The sequence below is a fragment of the Mesoplodon bidens genome, assembly GCF_964165515.1.
Source record: "Mesoplodon bidens genome assembly, chromosome: 19".
In the NCBI taxonomy this organism is placed as follows: domain Eukaryota; kingdom Metazoa; phylum Chordata; class Mammalia; order Artiodactyla; family Ziphiidae; genus Mesoplodon; species Mesoplodon bidens.
The window spans coordinates 5,651,663-5,673,234 of record NC_138179.1 but is presented as its reverse complement, the minus strand read 5'-3'; the positions used below and the strand labels follow the sequence as shown (position 1 = coordinate 5,673,234).

The 21,572-nt window shown below is 39.5% G+C and overlaps 1 protein-coding gene and 1 pseudogene across 2 annotated transcripts in view; one reads left to right on the top strand and one right to left on the bottom strand.

Annotated features, from left to right (window-relative positions):
* PPM1E (protein phosphatase, Mg2+/Mn2+ dependent 1E) overlaps nucleotides 1–21,572 on the bottom strand; it is a 175,971-nt gene that overhangs the window by 24,397 nt on the left and 130,002 nt on the right. Inside the window, exon 2 of the mRNA XM_081218686.1 lies at nucleotides 232–350. Coding sequence (XP_081074812.1) covers nucleotides 232–350 — 119 coding nt within the window. The remainder of the gene's footprint in view (nucleotides 1–231; nucleotides 351–21,572) is intronic.
* LOC308607093 (peroxynitrite isomerase THAP4-like) lies at nucleotides 14,988–17,479 on the top strand (annotated as a pseudogene). The gene has a single exon. The product of its transcript is annotated as a peroxynitrite isomerase THAP4-like (transcript).

The following is a 21,572-nucleotide window of genomic DNA, read 5'->3' as shown; positions in this document are numbered from 1 at the left end:
TCAAGTTACCTTCATATGGTTTCAAAATATGCCTGTATTTTTCCCTCTTTTCCCTACTTTTCTTGATTAGTTTGAAAAAATTTTTTTTGCTTTTTTTTCTCTTGCTACTGCTATAAAATCAACCAGTGGGTAAACATAATTAGATATAGTATTCTGTAGACATTCTCTGTGAATCACGACACAGGAGAAGATTTTAATATTTTAGAACAAATAATGCAGAAAAGTACTTACCCACAGTCCCTTCTGTGCCGTCGGTTTCCTTTGGAATATAATGTGCAGAGAGATCACTCTGCAGGACTTGGTCTGATGTGGCTCTGGCTAAAGCAGCAGCCAGAAAGGAAGGGCAGTTACTGAAAGAGAAAATGAAAGGTTGTTTCAGTCAGAATCAGGGACCATCACATTGTACATGATTACTAATGACTTAATTGTTAACACTGTCTCAAAACAAAATTATACCTTTAAACAATAGTCACTGCATATTTGTTGAGAGCAGATTATATGGTAGGCAGTCTGCCTAGGCACTGGGTATACACTGGTGAATCACACAGATATGGCCCCTGACCTGGGGAGGCTTACAATCTGGTTAGGGAGACATGATGAATAAGTAAACAGGATATAACTGAAAATTGCGATACGTTTTATAAAGGCAACAAATAGTATAGAAAGTATTAAAGGGAAGTACCTGCTTAGAATAGTCAGGAATGCCATACCTCAACGGATGAGAAGGACGCAGTTATGTGGGAGCGGGAAGCTGGGGGAGAATATTCCAGACAGAGAAAACAGCATGTATACAGGCTCTTTCTGAAAGCTTGGTATGTTTGAGGAACCGGAAGAAGCCCAAAGAAGATAAAGTATAGTGGGTAAGGGGGAAAGTAGTGAGGAATAAGGTCAGAGGAACAGGAACAGGCCAGTTATATGGATCTTTTACTCAAAATGCAGGGGGAAGTAATTGAAGATTGTGAGCTAGACAGTGTCATAACCAGACATATTAATTAAAATATTACTTTGACTGCTGTGTCACAGAAAATTGGACGGCAGCAGGAATGAAGGAGGGTGACCAATAAGGAGACTGTTGTGATCCAGGTGAGATTAAGAAAAAAGTGATTTTGGAGAGAGAAAATATAGAACTTGCTGATTCCTGTATGTAGAGGTGAGAGACAGAAAAGAATGAGCCTGAGTCCTAGGTTTTGGCCTCAGCAACTCGGTGAATGGTGGCATCATTCACCTAGATGGAGACACCAGGAAAAGACAGATTTGTAGAGGAAAAGGGTAAAGTAGAAAATAAGAATTCATTTTAGCCATGTTAAGTTGGAAAAATCTGTGAGATATCCTTGTGAAGGTGTCAGATGTCTAATTATATATTTTAGTGTGGAGCTCAGAGATGTTAGGAAATTTGGAAGTCATGAATGTATGGATAGTATTTAAAACTATGGAAATAGAGGGGAATTCCCTGGTGGTCCAGTGGTTAGGACTCCACTGCAGGGGGCAGGGGTTCCATCCCTGGGGGGGGACTAAGATCCCACAAGCTGCAAACCGTGGCCAAAAAAAAAAAATTTTTTTTTTAACTATGGAAATAGATCACATAGAAAAAACATAAAAAGAGAACTACTATGGACCAGTGACTTCTATGTGCCTCCTATTTTCCCCCTTTTGGAATAGTAAGTACCTTCCCAACATACGCATTGTATGTTGGGTAGTAGTGGGGAAGGGGGTAGATAATATGCCTCTTTAGTCCCCAAGTTTTCAAATCAAATGGAACTATATTCAAGGAGTTGTCATCAAGAAATTATACCCAAGGAATCTCACCTGGACCTGACCTCACTGAGATCCTGAACCTCAAGCCTGAGCCTGATGCCATTAAGGGATGAAACTTTGGGAGACTTTGTGGGAAGGGTGAGTGATTTTTTTGCATGTGGGAAGGATGTGAATTGTGCGGCCAGAACAGACGGTGGCAGATTGTTTTTCTAAAAAAGGTCACAGCAATATTTCTGGTCCTACATGCTCTTTAAGAACTTTACCGTTCCAAATGAAGAGGCTGAATCTGTTTTCCCTTCTTTGAATGTGAATGAGACTTTGATGAAAAAAAAAAAGTGGCAAGAGTGATGCTGTGTGACTTCTGGGATTTGGTCATAAAAGACTCCATGACTTCCCCTTGGCTTTCTCTTCTCTCCTCCTCTCTCTTCCTCCCTTTTCTCCTTCTCCTTCTCCTCCCCTTCCTCTGCCATTCCCCTCCCCCTGGGACATGGACAGGTTCATGTGGGTGTCAGCTGAGGCTCCCAGTCAATGGCTATTATCAACTGCTTGACATGTAATGGCAAAGGCCTTCAGATGATACCAGTCCTAGCCTGAGGCCCCAGACATCCTGGAACAGAGATAAGCTGACCCTGCTTTGCCCAGTCTTAATTCCTGGCCCAAAGAAACTATGAGCATCATAAATGATTGTTTTATGCCACTAAGTTCTGTGCTAATTTGTTACACAGCCATAATAACTGAAAACCCAACACTGAGAAGCTTGGTGGAAGGTAAGGAACCTATAAATACTGAAAAGACACAGCAAGATAAGTAAAAGGTGAACCAAGAGAGTAGAATATTTGAAGAACAGAATGGTCAACTGTGTCAATACTACTGAGAAGTCAAACAAGATAAGGGAAAAATTAGATATTGAATTTAATAACATGTAAATAAATCATCACTGACTGGGTGCCAAGACAATTCAATGGGGGAAAAAAATAGTACTTTCTGCAAATGGTGCTGGGACAACTGGATATCCACACACAAAATAATCAAGTTAGTGTCTTTCCTTACACCATATACAAAAATTTACTCAAAATGGATCACAGACCTAATTATAAGAGCTAAAACTATAAAAATCTTAAAAGAAAACACAGCAGTAAAACCTCATGACCTTGGATTAGGCAATGGCTTTCCTAAGTATGACACCAAAAATACAAGCAGCAAAAGTAAAAAAGAGTTAAACTGAACTACATCAAAATTTAAAACTTTTATGCCGGACTTCCCTGGTGGCGCAGTGGTTGGGAATCTGCCTGCCAATGCTGGGGACACAAGTTCAAGTCCTGGTTGGGGAAGATCCCACATGCCGCGGAGCAGCTAAGCCTGTGCGCCACAACTACTGAGCCTGCGCTCTAGAGACTGTGAGCCCCAACTACTGAAGCCCGCGCGCTCTAGGGCCCGTGCGGCACAACAAGAGAAGCCACCGCAATGAGAAGCCTACGCACCGCAACGAAGAGCAGGCCCCACTTGTCGCAACCAAAGAAAGTCCGCGTGCAGCAACAAAGACCCAATGCAGCCAAAAAATAAAATAAATAACACTATAGAAATATTAAAAAAAAAAAAAGAATTGTAATGGTAGTGGTAGTACTTGGGCATATAACCTAAAAGGATGGAGTGTTGTAGTCTGAGAACAGGATACTGGTGTGTATGAATTTGGAGCTGGTGCAATTTTTGTGATAACAAGGTTTAGGTGGGACCAAGAAAGTGAGTGGTTTAGAAAGATAAAATTAAAATGTTTACGTTCCAAGTCCCCAAGGCAAAATAAAAAACTTAGAAAATTCTGTTTATCTTATCATTCATCAGTATTCTTCAAATTGTAGATTATGATCCATTAGTGGGTAAATCAATTTATGAATTGTGAGCAGCATGTTTTTTAAAAAAAGGAAATAGAATAAGGTGCATGAGGTAAAGCTAAGTATTCTAGATATATATTAAGTAAGTATATACTGAATCCTGATTATGATGAAAAAATTTTGAAAGTTACTACCCTTTAACAATTATGAAATAAATTGATGGCGTCCCTTGAAATCCAAATGCTTTATAAACAATATTACCATTTCTCCTTTCATGCTAAGTTAACCGAATTTTTCTTGATGAGTCAAAATCTTCCTTCATAGACCCAAACTCTTTGTCAGCATTGCTTGTCTTTACCTTTCATCACGCTTTATTTTGATTAACTGGACACATCCAGATATTTTGCCCAAGTGGACTTTTAGTATATAGTTATAACATTTACTTGGTTCCTTTGCTGTTTTAAAATTTATGTTTAAAAAAATCTGAAAACCTTTATTGCAACCTTGTTCCCAAGAGTTCCCCCCAGAAAGGATATCTTTTGTATAATTATTAAACTATCTGGATCTCGGTTCACCAAAGGTAAGAATGTGAAAACTTTAGAGAATAAGGCAAGAACCATTAGTCTCATTAATGTGTCATCTGCAATACATTTTTAGTCACAGTTAATGCAATTTTTTACTTTTTGTCAGACAGAATGAAAATATTTTCAGTGAAGTAGGGAGGAGGATTAGCTGACGAATAGCTAGAGATAAAACATCAAGCTAGACACCTCACCCACATCAGTTATTCCTACATGTCAAAAAGCTACAACACTTAGCATGAATAAGTTCTTATGGTTTTGACTCTGATTGAAAGTGATTATTTCTGAAAAATCAGAATTGCAAATATATTTTAAAACATTCACATCAGAGAATATTTGATCAACTCAAATAAAAGCTTATCATTAAAGCTTGTCATTTCTAAGAGAACTACCGAGAGAAACTAACATGATAATAACATAGCAAACTGCTTTCTTTCATCATTTCTCATACAATACTTGAAAGATCCCTATACAGCAGGTTTTAGAGTTTTAAAGTTTGGCAAATGTATTACATAGCAAATATCAGAGGATGGCCAGTAATCAAGGCAATCTGGGGAACTGGGATTACAAATGTTACTATGTTGAGAGCATTGCTGAAGAAGAGTATGATTAGAAATTTTTTAACTTTTGCAGTATGTGTCATTTTGGGGGACTGGCTCTTTTAAAATCAAATTAATCTTGTTAAGGCCCTTCAAATATAGTCCAAGAACACTCTTTTGCTGTTTACTTATATTAACAGATATTTCTAAGTGCTTATTACCATTCCTATCTTCAAGCAATTCACATCCTGCAAACAAAAGGAAATACGTTTTCACACATACCAATTTGTTACTTTCTTGTTTTGGGAATACAAGTACAGACTTTATATAGTCATAGATAAAAATAAAATCTTTAGTTTATGTCTAAGTCATATATAACCTATATGCATAAACACCTTTTGAACAATGTTGAGATATCATTGGGGTCTGGTTAGTTTTAAATTTTATTTATTTATTTTTAATTAATTAATTAATTAATTTTTGGCTGTGTTGGGTCTTCATTCCTGCACGCGGGCTTTCTCTAGTTGCAGTGAGCGGGGGCTACTCTTCATTGAAGTGCGTGGGCTTCTCATTGCGGTGGCTTCTCTTGTGGAGCATGGGCTCTAGGCGCACAGGCTTCAATAGTTGTGACACACTGGCTTCAGTAGTTGCGGCTTGCAGGCTCTAGAGCGCAGGCTCAGTAGTTGTGGCACATGGGCTTAGTTGCTCCATGGCATGTGGGATCGAACCCATGTCCCCTGCATTGGCAGGCGGCTCTTAACTACTGCGCCACCAGGGAATTCCCTGCTTAGTTTTAATTTTTAAATTTAGTCACATACATTAAAAAATTCCACTTCACGGCAATTCCCTGGTGGTCCCATGGTTGGGACTCCTTGCTCTCATTTCCGAGGGCCCAGGTGAGGGCCTGGGTTCAATCCCTGGTCAGGGAATTAGGATCCCACAAGCACACACACAAAAAAGAAAAAATATTCCACTTCATTAAAGCTATTTGTCAATGAATACATGAATGCATATTTGGATTTCTGTGTATACTGACTTTTTCAGTGTTATGTATTGTGAAGCAGAAATCCAGCTCTATTAAACTTCATACACTGAACTCTGTAAACAAAGCACAGGGTCTTGCTTTAAGCTAACAATAGTTCTTCAGACACACAAAATAAAACTCAGATTCATAAATGTTCTGACTCTTCTTCCCTGCTGCTCATATTGGCTAGTGTCATCTTTATCCTCAGACTATTTATCTGAGTAGGTCAGTCTCGATTCCTCAATTCTATTTCAGAAATAACCACAACCCAAAACATGCTTGGTGGAAGATTTTGAATTATAAAAATACAGTTGTATCCTAGTGACCTTGAACAGTTCAGTACTTATCAATGTTTATATTATTTTATTTTAATCAGTATTTTCCTGAATTAGTCCTTTAAAAAGCCACACAGTATATCTGGGAGCAGTATTTAAGGATGAGGCGGATGTGAAATCATTGTTACAGACTGAAAGTTTGTCCCTCCCCCACCCAGATTCATATGTTGAAATTCTAATCCCCAATGTAATGGTATTTGGAGGTGGAACCTTCGGGAGGTAATTAGGGGATGAGGGTGGAGCCCTCATGAATGAGATTAGTGCCCTTCTGAAAAAGAGACCCATGAGAGCTCCCTTGCCCCTTCCACCAGGTGAGGACACAAGGATAAGACAATTATCTATAAGCCAGAAAGCATGCCCTCACTAGATACCAAATCTGCCCGGGCTTTGATCTTGGACTTCCCAGCCTCCAGAAATGTAAGAAATAAATTTCTGTTGTTTATAAGCCTTCCAGTCTATGGTAATTTGTTAAAGCAGCCCAAATAGACTAAGACAATCATTATGGAACTACTCAAATCATTATCATAATTAGTGGAGCACAAAGAAGGAAAACTTCAGTACTGAGTATGTTCATGTCTTTTGCTCTAGATGAGCACTGATTTCTTTAGATTTCATAACAGGACCAAGTCATAGGAGAATCCCTTAGCATTACTTTCACCTAATGTGCCTGCAAGAATTTTTTTAAGTGATGAAGAATAATTAGGGATCACTATTGACTTTGAAGCCTGGACATAAACACAAGCAAGACCTAAAGTTTCTGCCAACTTATTTAATTGCTATTCAACTAACTTGTTGGAGACAGGTTATAGCATAAATATAAGGAGTTAGAAAGCCAGGTTCTAATTCTAGCTGGGTAACCTGAAAAAAGACTCTTAAATTCTCTGGATTTTAATTCCTCAATAGAAAAATTAAGAAATTGAAATAAAATAACTCTAAAGTCTCTTCCAGGTTTAAAATTCTAATTCTATGATTCTATTCCAATAAGGTTTTGAATTTGTAAGATGGGACAAAGGCAGTGTAAAGGTATAAATTAACACACTTCAGATCCAAAGAAATGTTTTTATACACACCAGCAGAATGGAAATAAATTCTATATATTCCTTTTGTAAGCAATATGGGGATATTCTGCTTTATGTACTAGTGTCTACTTAAAAGCTGAATGTATATTTATTTTGATAAATATAATCAATCCTTGCAGTGAATCTACCAGTTAGGAAAGAATCCCTCAGATTTTATATATTAAAAGAAACATGCCATAAACATCATATAAAATAATATAGTTACCAACTGGTTATGAAGCTTTGTATTTCAAACAAAAGAGTACTATTTCTTACCTCTTTAAAAATATTTATTTACAAAAGCTTATTCTAGACCAATCACAAGCACTGAAATTGAAACTGTGATTAAAAATCTTCCATCAAACAAAAGCCCAGGACCAGATGGCTTCACAGGTGAATTCTATCAAACATTTAGAGAAGAGCTAACACCTATCCTTCTCAAACTCTTCCAAAATATAGCAGAGGGAGGAACACTCCCAAACTCATTCTACGAGGCCGACATCACCTTGATACCAAAACCAGGCAAGGATGTCACAAAGAAAGAAAACTACAGGCCAATATCACTGATGAACATAGATGCAAAAATCCTCAACAAAATACTAGCAAACAGAATCCAAGAGCACATTAAAAGGATCATACACCATGATCAAGTGGGGTTTATCCCAGGAATGCAAGGATTCTTCAATATACGCAAATCAATCAATGTAATACACCATATTAACAAGTTGAAGGAGAAAAACCATATGATCATCTCAATAGATGCAGAGAAAGCTTTCGACAAAATTCAACACCCATTTATGATAAAAACCCTGCAGAAAGTAGGTATAGAGGGATCTTTCCTCAACATAATAAAGGCCATATATGACAAACCCACAGCCAACATTGTCCTCAATGGTGAAAAACTGAAACCATTTCCACTAAGATCAGGAACAAGACAAGGCTGCCCACTCTCACCACTCTTATTCAACATAGTTTTGGAAGTTTTAGCCACAGCAATCAGAGAAGAAAAGGAAATAAAAGGAATCCAAATTGGAAAAGAAGAAGTAAAGCTGTCACTGTTTGCAGATGACATGATACTATACATAGAGAATCCTAAAGATGCTACCGAAAAACTACTAGAGCTAATCAATGAATTTGGTAAAGTAGCAGGATATAAAATTAATGTACAGAAATCTCTGGCATTCCTGTACACTAATGATGAAAAATCTGAAAATGAAATCAAGAAAACACTCCCATTTACCATCGCAACAAAAAGAATAAAATATCTAGGAATAAACCTACCTAAGGAGACAAAAGACCTGTATGCAGAAAACTATAAGACACTGATGAAAGAAATTAAAGATGATACAAATAGATGGAGAGATATACCATGCTCCTGGATTGGAAGAATCAATATTGTGAAAATGACTCTACTACCGAAAGCAATCTACAGATTCAATGCAATCCCTATCAAACTACCACTGGCATTTTTCACAGAACTAGAACAAAAAATTTCAAAATTTGTTTGGAAAAACAAAAGGCCCCGAATAGCTAAAGCAATCTTGAGAACGAAAAACGGAGCTGGAGGAATCAGGCTCCCTGACTTCAGACTATACTACAAAGCTACAGTAATTAAGACAGTCTGGTACTGGCATAAAAACAGAAAGATAGATCAGTGGATCAGGATAGAAAGCCCAGAGATAAACCCATGCACATATGGCCAACTTATCTTTGATAAAGGAGGCAGGAATGTACAGTGGAGAAAGGACAGCCTCTTCAATAAGTGGTGCTGGGAAAACTGGACAGGGACATGTAAAAGTTTGAGATTAGATCATTCCCTAGCACCATACACAAAAATAAGCTCAAAATGGATTAAAGACTTAAATGTAAGGCCAGAAACTATCAAACTCTTAGAGGAAAACATAGGTAGAACACTCTATGACATAAATCACAGCAAGATCCTTTTGGACCCACCTCCTAGAGAAATGGAAATAAAAACAAAGATAAACAAATGGGACCTAATGAAACTTCAAAGCTTTTGCACAGCAAAGGAAACCATAAAGAAGACCAAAAGACAACCCTCAGAATGGGAGAAAATATTTGCAAATGAAGCAACTGACAAAGGATTAATCTCCAAAATTTATAAACAGCTCATGCAGCTCAATAGCAAAAAAACAGACAACCCAATCCAAAAATGGGCAGAAGACTTAAATAGGCATTTCTCCAAAGAAGATATACAGACTGCCAACAAACACATGAAAGAATGCTCAACATCATTAATCATTAGAGAAATGCAAATCAAAACTACAATGAGATATCATCTCACACCAGTCAGAATGGCCATCATCAAGAAATCTAGAAACAATAAATGCTGGAGAGGGTGTGGAGAAAAGGGAACACTCTTGCACTGCTGGTGGGAATATGAATTGGTACAGCCACTATGGAGAACGGTATGGAGGTTCCTTAAAAAACTACAAATAGAACTACCATATGACCCAGCAATCCCACTACTGGGCATATACCCTGAGAAAACCATAATTCAAAAAGAGACATGTACCAAAATGTTCATTGCAGCTCTATTCACAATAGCCCGGAGTTGGAAACAACCTAAGTGTCCATCATCGGATGAATGGATAAAGAAGATGTGGCACATATATACAATGGAATATTACTCAGCCATAAAAAGAAACGAAACTGAGCTATTTGTAATGAGGTGGATAGACCTAGAGTCTGTCATACAGAGTGAAGTTAGTCAGAAAGAGAAAGACAAATACCGTATGCTAACACATATATACGGAATTAAAAAAAAAAATGTCATGAAGAACCTAGGGGCAAAACGGGAATGAAGACGCAGACCTACTTGAGAATGGACTTGAGGATATGGGGAGGGGGAAGGGTGGGCTGTGACAAGGCGAAAGAGAGGCATGGACGTGTATACACTACCAAACGTAAGGTAGATAGATAGTGGGAAGCAGCCGCAGAGCACAGGGAGATCAGCTCGGTGCTTTGTGACCGCCTGGAGGGGTGGGATGGGGAGGGTGGGAGGGAGGGAGATGCATGAGGGAAGGGATGTGGGAACATATGTATATGTATGACTGATTCACTTTGTTATAAAGCAGAAACTAATTAAAAAAATAAATAAATAAACTTTAAAAAAAAAAATGGAAAAAAAAAAAAAAAAAAAAAAGCTTATTCTTTCTCCACTCTATAGGTTGACATGAGTCCAATCCAATTTTTCCATTAGAGAAAAGGAAAGGTGTCAGATTGGAATTGAATATGAAAGCTGGCTCTCGTTCAGCACTATATATTGCCATCTTGGTATAAAACAGGAACCAACAGATAAATAGATTATTCTAGCATAAAACATTTAATTTTCATTTATTTTCAAATACCATGGGTGGGTAAGTTTTGTTAGATGGACAGGATAGTACTTTAGTCAGATCTTTTTTCTAACTTGTTAGTATCTTCCACATGCATATTAAGACAATACACATTTTAAGACTGCCAACTGAATTCTTGTTATAAACCAAGCCAGGAAGCACTTTCCTCACAATGCCAAACCTACACAAATCACTAAAGACATTATTAGAGAAATTAGAGGTTTGAAAGTACATCCTTCCTGACACTGGCAATGTGGGCGTCAGCACAGCACCCACAGCTGTGTTTCAGCAGTCTTGGCACAGCACTCCTAAGGTAATGAAAATTCGTGAAGGTGGGTAGTTCCCGTCAGTTAACTCTGAGAGAAACTCACCTGGCGCAGCCTCACCGCAGCCCACATATCAGGACGATACTGTCTATTCAACACGCCCTTGCTAGGGCGGCAACATGTAAATGTGAAGTGTCTCATCACTCCCCTCCCCCAAGTTAATCATATGTAGGCTAAATCTAGAATACACATTAAATTAAAATAAAGAAGGCAAATTCTCCACCAGACTTGGTATTCTTTTTCTTAGTGGACCAAATGGACTTAAACTCAGGGTTGAATTCTTCCCTCTTTAAGCTATTTTCTTTCTTTCTATATAGCAGCCTCCAGGAACGCCACCTGGAGTCAGCTGATTATAATGCCCACACATCACAGATTCTCTTAGTTAGCCTTGTTGAATATATATAATGCCAGCTACCAAAGGACTGGCTCCTGAAGTGATGGGTTTGGGGTTCTTAAAGCAGATATTTCATTCCCTACTGTTGCTATCAGTGTAATCTTAACAATCATTGTTCACTCTGACCAGGTTGATATTCAAGCATAGCCAACAGGATCCTGAGTTTTCTGTGAATGGCAACCTAGATGTTACACGTTTACCAAAGATCAAACTACCACTAGTGTCATAAGACCACAAAAAGAAGAGAGCTTAGCAGTAACTCTTTTTTGTCATTATTCTTCCATGACCAAAAGGAATTAAACTGCACAAGTTAACTGAAACTTGTCAACATCACCAATGTACCTTCCTGTTGCTAACTCCTACATCCTGTTCTCAGATCTGACTCACTTAGAAGCATCTGACTGCTGATTATTCCCTCTACTTTGATACACTCCCTTCTCTAGGTTTCCAGAACATCACACTCTCCTATGTCACTCACAGGATTCTGTCTTCTCGATCTCATTTGATGGTTCTTTCTCTCCGTCTTGCCCTTGGAATTCCTCTTACCATGTTGTAAGTCTTTTCTTTTTCTTTTTGCATAGCCTTCATCAATTTCTTGTATACAATATGCATTTCTTATTTATTGTGTTTATCATTTATTTTACGACTGCATTCCTCCTCCCATTAGACTGCAGACATTTTAGTCTACTTTTGGTCATTGATGTCTGATGCGCAGATCAGTGCCTGGCACACAGTGATCAATAAGTATTTGCTGAATAAATAAAGTTCTGTCTTTCTGATTTATTTCGATATATATTTAAGCCATTCCCTAACTTCTTAGAATGAACGTTCCTTGAGAGGGGAAAATCAATACCTTTACGTAAGAGAATACCACATAACACAATGTTGAGTTCTTACATGTAGGCTGAAACTTGGGCTAGGATTAGTACACAGGGGATAACCACTGGCCAAGAGGAACTGTGGTCATCTTTACGCTTTTGTTGTCAGCTCAAGTAACTGGTTTAGGCTAATCTCTAGTCCCTTTCACTAAGAGATAATCTATTCAAAAATGTAAAACATGTACGGCTTTTCAGTAGGAACTTTAATTCAACCAATAGTTTTAAACCATTGACCAGTTTTAAGAAAGCAGGGGCTTCCAAACCCCCTAGGCTGTGCAGACAGCCATGCGGGGCCCCAGCCCAACAACCAGGAGGCCAGCAGCAGCCCCATGTACCTCGTGGGTTGCACAGTCAACCTGCCCTCCAGTGGGCACACGGCCACTGCACAAGATACAGCCTCATGGCCAACCAGACTAGGGGCCAGTCCTGCCTACCAGTGAGTGCACCTACAGCAGTCAGCTCATCACAACATAAGGGACCATGCAGCCCACATAGGGAGCACACCTAGAACATATAACTGGTGACCAGAGGGGAGTGTGCTCTGAGGCCCCACAGGATGTCTCCTAAAAAAGGCCACTTCTCCAAGATCAGGAAACATAATCAACTGACCTAACACACAGAAATAAACAGATAATTGGGCAAAATGAGGAGACAGAGGAATATGTTCCAAACAGTGGAGCAAGACAAAAACTTCAGAAAAAGAACTAAATGTGGAGATAAGCAATCTGCCCAATAAAGAGTTCAAGGTAATGATCATAAGGATGCTCACCAAATGTGGAAGAAGAATGGATGAAGGCAGTGAGAATTTCAACAAAGAGAAAATATAAAGAAGAACCAAACAGAGCTAAAGAATACAATAACTGAAAATTTAAAATACACTAGAAGTAATCAAGGGTAGATCAGATTATACAGAGGAATGGATCAGCAATCTGGAAAGCAGAGTAGTAGAAATCACCCAAACTCAGTAGAAAAAAGAATTTTAAAGAAAGCAGGATAGTTTAAGAAACCTCTGAGACAACATCAAGCATCGTAACATTCACACTATAGAGGTCCCCGAAGGAGAGGAGAGGGGGCAAGGAGCAGAGAAACCATCTGAAGAGATAAGAGCTGAAAAGTTCCCTGACCTGGGAAAGGAGACAGACACCCAGGTCCAGGAAGCACAGAGAGGCCCAAACGAGATGAACCCAGGGAGATGTACACCAAGACACATTGTAAGGAAAATGGCAAAAAGTAAAGAGAAAGAGAAAATCTTAAAAGCAGCAAGAGAAAAGCAACGAGTGAGGTATGAGGGAATTCCCATAAGACTATCAGCTGACTTTTTAGCAGACATTTGCAGGCCAGAAGGGAGTGACATGATGTATTCAAAGTGATAAGAGGAAAAAACTTACCAAGAATACTCTACCCGACAAGGTTATCATTCAGATTTGAAGCAGAGACAAAAAGTTTTACAAACAAAAGCTAAAAAAGTTTAGCACCATTAAACCAGCTTTAAGAGAAATGTTCAAGGGACTTCTCTAAGCAGGAAAGAAAAGGCCACAACTAGAAATATCAAAATTATGAAAAGAAAAATCTCACTAGTAAAGGCAAATATATACAGTAAAGGTAGTAGGTCAATCACTTATGTAGCTCGTAGGAAGGTTAAAGGACAAAAGTAGTAAAACCATCTGTATCTACAAGTAGTTAAGGGATACACAAAACAAGATGTGAAATATAACGTCAAAAACATTAAATGTGGGGACTTCCCTGGTGGCGCAGTGGTTAAGAATCTGCCTGCCAATGCAGGGGACACGGGTTCAAGCCCTGGTCTGGGAAGATCCCACATGCCGCGGAGCAACCAAACCCATGCGCCACAACTACTGAGCCTGCATTCTAGAGCCCGCGAGCCGCAACTACTGAACTCGCATGCCACAACTACTAAAGCCCGCGTGCCTAGAGCCCTTGCTCCGCAACAAGAGAAGCCACCACAATGAGAAGCCCCACACTGCAACAAAGAGTAGCGCCCACTCGCCGCAACTACAGAAAGACCACGCGCAGCAACAAGGACCCAATACAGCCAAAACCAAATAATAATAAATTAATTAATTAATTAAAACAAAACAAAAAAACATTAAATGTGGTGAGGGGAGTAAAAATGTAGGGTGATTAGAATGCCTTTGAACTTAAGAGATAATCAACTTAAAATAATCATTCATACATACATACACATACACGCATATATATATATATATATATATATACACACTGTTATATATGAACCTCATGGTAACCACAAACCAAAAACCTACAATAGATACATATAGAAAAAATAGAAAGGAATCCAAACAAATCACTAAAGATAGTCATCAAATCACAGGGGAATAGAGCAAAAGAAGAAGAAAGGAACAGAGAAGAACTACAAAAACAAACAGAAAACAATTAAAATGGCAATAAGTACATACCTATCAGTAATTATTTTAAGTGTAAATAGACTAAATGCGCCAATCAAAAGACAGAGTGACTGAATGTATAACAAGACCCATATATACACTGCCTACAAGGATTCCTTTCTGGTCTAAAGACACACAAAGACAGGCCTAGGGCTGGTTGCCCAGGTGGCAGGCAGCTGGGTGCCGCCATCTTGCCATACAGTGGGAGCTGTGTGCCTGGCTCCCATGTCCTGCAGCCATGCTGCCTTGCACCCTCCCCTCAGGGCGGTCCTGCCCTGGTCTGGGCTCAACGAAGCAAGGGCTGGCGCCTGGCAGTGGCAGGGCAGCCCAAGGCCCGAGATGGTGATCTTTTGTGCAGCTGTACCTTACTCCAACTGACAGGGCAAGGGGGAGAAGCACGCTGTCTCCTGCCACAGGTTTCCCCCTAAAGGACTCAGAATGTCTGATCCAATTATTAAAGGCTGTTCAGAAGGATAACTGGACCCCCACTAAGTAGTCTTTCCACAGTAGTGAACACTTCACCAAAGAAAGCTTCTCCACGAGGCTGGAGGATCAGCACTGACTGCTCAAGATCATGGCCATGGCTTCTATCTTCCACCTGACTGAGAAGAAGGGAGCTGGAGGCCATGGATGCACCAGGAGAAAGGATACCAGAAAGGCCTCTGGGGGCTTGAGGGGACATGTAAGTGAAGCAGACAGGAAAGGAGCTGCAGGGTCATCAACATCCTCAAGTGAAAACCCAGCGGTCAAGCTGGAGTCCTGCAAGTTGAAGTGAGCTGCACTGTAGGGTAAAACTGCACCCAGGGGGCTTCCCTGGTGGCGCAGCGGTTGAGAGTCCGCCTGCCGATGCAGGGGACACGGGTTCGTGCCCCGGTTCGGGAGGATCCCGCTTGCCGCGGAGCGGCTGGGCCCGTGAGCCAGGGCCGCTGAGCCTGCGCGTCCGGAGCCTGTGCTCCGCAGCGGGAGAGGCCGCAAAAAAACGAAACAAACCCTGCACCCAGGGCCACCCCAGAAGCCACCAGTCAGAAACTGGTGCAGCAGCCTCTGGAAGTACTCCAGAAGCCCATCTGGCTAGCGCAGCATTAGACAGCCAGGGAGAAGCAAACATGTCTGCTGTAGAGGCTGGCGATCAGAACACCACCTCCCCTGATGGGGACCTGGTAGATAAGAGTGGCATTTCCATGGATAACTTTATCCCCCCAGTATCTGGGGCTTGCAAATTTACTGGCTCACTTCATTCTTACAGTTTCTCCTCCAAGCACCCTGGAAAGAGGCTGTCTGTCCCCTGAGAACCTGTTGACCGAAAGAGGCTGAAGAGAGACATGGAGCCTGACTGCAGCAAAACCAGCCTGGGGCCCAACAAGGGCTTGGCACACAGCCCCACAAGTTTGTCCCTCATAGCAATGCCTCAGAAGCCCTCCCAGAGCCCCTCCACCCCTCCAACAGATGTCACCCTGAAGCCAGGCACAGAAGCTGTGCTAAGTGAGCACAGGGACACCAGCCCCATGTTCATCAAGGAGATCATCCTGTCAGCACTGGGGGCCTACAAATTCGTCAGTGTGTTGCAGTCCTGCTGCTTCTCACCCTGGCAGAACAAGAACCAAGTGTGCTTCCTATGGGAGCAGGAGGAGGAGAACAGCAAGCTAAAGAAAGACCCTGCGACACAGGGTCAGCTGCTTGGACAGCCAGGCGTGCAAGCTGCAGGAGAAGCGGGACCAGCTGAAGAGAGTAAGCTTCCCCTACCTGAGCAGGCGGCTGTCCCCTGAGCCCCCACCCTGTGGTCAGTACCAGAGCCTTGAGGCTCCCACACTGCCTGGTTATTATGGGGCGGGGTTCTTGCTGATGGCCTCTGAGCGCTTCTACGTGTTGCATGCTCCCTGCTGTCCCTGCAGAGGCTATGATAGTAGCTGTACCTTGTAGAAGAGGAGCCCAGGTTAGTGAGCTTACCTCACTCACTCCAGGGCACACTCAAGAGGCACCTTAGGAATGGGGGTTCAGCTAGTGAGAAAGAAGGCATTTCGTGTCAGCTGGGAGAGCCAGAACTACTCAATGAATGGTTGACAATTGGTTTTCCACTTGAACAAGGGAAATCCCTTTGTACTGCATATCTCACACAAACATAAAATCCTAATGAATTTGGATCTAAATGTAAAATAAAATAGACATAGTAAACTATTAGAAAAATTACAGGAGACTCTTAAAATCATGTGGAGGTTTTTTCATCCATGTTCTAATTAATATCCTTGAAATTAAATAATTTTGAACATCAATAATAATTTCTTTAAAATAAAAAAAAACAGACAGAGTGAAAGTGAGGGGATGGAAAAAGTTAATCCATGCAAATGGAAACAAAAAGAAAGCTGGAGTAGCAATACTTATATTAAAAAAGTAGCCTCTAAAACAAAGCTATAACAAAGACAAAGAATGACATTACATAATGATAAAGTGATCAATCCAACAAGAAGATATAGCAATTGTAAATATATATGCACCCAACATAGAAGCATCTAAATATATAAAGCAAATATTAACAAACATATAGGGAGAAAGTGACAGTAATACATTGGATACACAGTGATCCAAAATCTATGGGATGCAGCAAAAGCAGTTCTAAAAGGGAAGTCTACAAGCCTACCTCAGGAAACATGAAAAATCTCAAAAAAGCAATCTAAACTTACATCTAAAGAAATGACAAGAAGAACAAAGGAAACTCAAAGTTAGTAGAAGGAAAGAAATAATAAAGATCAGAGCAGAAGTAAATGAAATAGAGACTAAGAAATAGAAAAGCTGGTTCTTTAAAAATATAAACAAAATTGATAAACCTTAAGCCAGACTCATCAAGAAAAAAAAAGAGGCTCAAATTAAAAAAATCAGAAATTAAAAAGAAGTTACAACTGACACCAGAGAAATATGGAGGATCATAAGAGATTACTATGAACAATGACATGACAATAAATTTGTCATCCTAGAAGAAATGGGTGAATTCATAGAAACACACAATCTTTTTTTTGTGTGTGTGGTACGTGGGCCTCTCACTGTTGTGGCCTCTCCCGTTGCAGAGCACAGGCTCCAGATGCGCAGGCTCAGCGGCCATGGCTCACGGGCCCAGCCGCTCCGCGGCATGTGGGATCCTCCCAGACTGGGGCACGAACCCGTGTCCCCTGCATCGGCAGGTGGACTCTCAACCACTGCGCCACCAGGGAAGCCCGAAACACACAATCTTGAAGACTGAATCAGAAAGAAATAGAAAATATGGACAGACCAATTACTAGGAACAAAATTAAATCAGTTAAAAAAAAAATCCTGACAAATAAATGTCCAGGACCAGATAGCTTCACAGGTGAATTCTACCAAACATTTAGAGAAGAGTTAACACCTATCTTTCTCAAACTATTCCAAAAATTTGAAGAGGAAGGAATGCTTCCAAACTCATTCTATAAGGTTAGCATTACCCTGACACTAAAACCAGACACCACAAAAAATGAAAAGTAGAGGCCAATATCACTGATAAACATAGAAGCAAAAATCCTCAACAAAATATTAGCAAACTGAATTCAACAACACATTAAAAGGATCATACACCATGATCGAGTAGGATTTATCCCAGGGATGCAAGGATGGTTCAATCTACACAAATCAATCCATGTGATCCACCACATTAACAAGCTGAAGGATAAAAATCATATGATCATCTCAGCAGATGCAGAAAATCTTCTGACAAAATTCATCATCCATTTGTGATAAAAAAAAAAACCTCATCAAAGTAGGTATAGAGAAAATATAGCTCAACATAACAGAAGCCAACAGTTACAAACCTACAGCCAACATCACAGGTAATGATGAAAACCTGAAAGCATTTCCTCTAAGATCAGGAACAAGACAAGATTGCCCATTGTCCCCACTTTTATTCAACATAGTACTGAAAGTCCTAGCCACAGAAGTCAGACAAGCAAAAGAAATAAAATAAATCCAAATTGGAAAGGAAGAAGTAATACTGTCACTATTTGCAGATGGCTTGATACTACATATAGAAAATCGTAAAGCCGCCACTAAAATACAGTAAGTCCCCTACATACGCATGAGTTCTGTTCCAAGAGCACAGTCGTAAGTCCAATTTGTTCATAAGTCTAACAACGTTAGCCTAGGTACCCAACTAACACAATCGGCTATATAGTACTGTACTGTAATAGGTTTATAATACTTTTCACACAAATAATACATGAAAAACACAAAAAAATAAAGAAAACACTTTTAATCTTACAGTACAGTACCTTGAAAAGTACAGTAGTACAGTACAACAGCTGGGATACTGGGGCTGGCATCGAGGGAACAGGCAAGAAGACTTACTGAAGGAGGGAGAGGAGGTGGGAGATGGTAGAGCTGAAGGATCATCAGCAATAGGAGATGGAGGGCAAGCTGCAGTTTCACTCACACCTGACGTTGATGGCACAGGTTCTGGTTCCTTACTGGATTCAATTCTATCTACCCTCCTGAAAAAACGATCCAGTGATGTCTGGGTAGTAGCTCTTTTTTTTCTCGTCATAGATGACACAGTAGCACTGGATTGCATTCTGAACGGCGGCTGCAACCCTCATGTACGGTTCTACGTTCGGGTCCTGTGCCTCTAAAACTAACAGTGCCTGGTCAAATAAAGAAAATTCCCTTGTCATTTCCTGCATCGTGAGTCTCTTCGGTTCTTCAGTTACTACTTCTTCCTCTTGTTTCTCTGTGTCCTTTCTCTGGGCCTCCAATTGCACCAGGTCCTCATTAGTAAGCTCCTCGTGTTGCACAGCAAGGAGTTCGATGAAGTCGTCCTCTTGCAGATCTACCTCCAGCTTCTCACTGAGGGTCACTAAGTTGCTGAAGACCACGTTCACATCTTTGAAAGTTCGCAACTTGAAGGTTCATATGTAGGGGACTTACTGTATACAAAGCACTCATACAGCTCAACACCAACAAAAACAAACAACCTGACTAGACAGTGGGCAGAGGGCCTGAATAGACATTTTTCCAAATAAGACATACTGATAGCCAACAGACACGGGGAAAGATGCTCGACATCACTAATCATCAAGGAAATATAAATCGAAGCCACAAAGGGATACCATTTCATACCTGTCAGAATGGCTATCATCAAAAAGACCACGAATAAGAGGTGTTGGTGAGGATGTGGAGAAAAGGGAATCTTCGTGTACTGTTGGTGGGATTGTAAAATGGTACAACCACTATAGAAAACAGTATGATGGTTCCTCAAAAAATTAAATATAGAACTGCCATATGACCCAGCAATTTCACTTCTGGGTATATACCTTAAAAAAGTATGAATTTGAAAACATATATATACCCTGAAATTCACTGTAGCACTTTTTACAATAGCCAAGATATGGAAGCAACCTAAGTGTCTGTCAATAGACAAATGGATAAAGAAGATGTGGTGTATATATACAATGGAATATTATTACTCAGCCATAAAAAAAATGAAATTTTGCCATTGTGACAACATGAATGGATGTAGAGGGTATTATGCTCAGGAAATAAGTCAAACAGAGAAAGACAAATACTGTATGATCTCAATTATATGTGGAATCTAAAAAACAAAAAACAAAAAAATGAAAACAGACTCATAGATACAGAGAACAACCAGGTGGTTGCCAGAGGGGAGGGGTGGGGGGGGAACAAAATAGGTGGAGGAGATAAAGAGGTAAAAACCTTCAGTTATAAAATAAATAAGCCATGGAGGTGTAATACACAGCATAAGGAATACTCTTCAATAGTATTGTAATAACTTTGTATGGGGACAGATGGGTGCTAGACTTACTGTGGTGATCATTTCATAATGTAAGCGAATGTCAAGTTTCTGTAGTACACCGGAAACTAACATAATATTATATATCCAACTATATATACTTTTTTTAAAAAAAACAGGGGCTTTACTATGATGAAACACAATTATTCTTTGAAACACAACCAGAAATAGAACCCTGTTTAATGAGTCTACTAATCCACATCACTATTTCTAGATATTACTTTAGGTCATAAGCTGTTACATATACATTCTGAATACAATATTGATATAACAAAATGATATCTTATTTTCATGAAAAATGATAAAAGTAGCTACAATTTTTTGAGTTATTACCTGCCAGCTAATGTACTAAATTCTTTACATCTTTTATCTCTTTTAATTCTCACAGTAACACTGTGAAATAGGGCGTTTCTGAAATTCTTAACTGAAGAAATTGATGATTAGAGAGGTTAAAGTGGAGCCACATTTTAAATCCAGGTGTAAGTCTTGAAAGCTATAGTGTAAACCTCTAATGGTGTAATTGTTTACCCCAGGAACACATGTGATAATAATCAGGTTCTACTGATTAAGAAAACAGAGATACAAGATACTATGCTAAAAGTTGTATAGGGAAGCAACAACATGGTGGCTACAAGAAACATATTTCGTGAATTCCAGTCCCTTAACCTAGTTTTCCCATGAACATAGCTTATGTATTTATTCATTTATTTCATTAACTTTAATTAAAGAGTAATACATATCACACTGTTTTTGAAAAAAATCAAAGAATACAGAAATACTTAAAGTAAAAAGTAAAGGTAAAAATGATCAGTTTGCTAAATCCTTCTAGACTTTTTTTCTAAGTGTTTACAGACAAACAGAAGAATATAGCTTTGTTTTGGATTTATTGTAGTATAAATGAAATGATATATGTACTATTACAAAATGTACTTTTCCCTTAGCAATCTGTTTTACGGAACTTTCCATGTCGATGAATGCACACACACACAAACACAAAACTTATTTTAAGTTGCTACAGTTTCTCTATCAATGACAGATTATTGATAATTTTTAATACTATAAACAATGCTTCAGTGAACATCATTACATCCCGTTTTGTGCACACTGCACAGATATATAATCCATTATTTGTTAAATTACTTAAATTTTTACCAAAATACTGCAATCATATATATACTTATTAAAGTTGAACTAAAAGACTCATGATGAAAGACCGAAAACCCTTACCCACTGTTCTCTATGTTGCAGAGGATACCAGCATC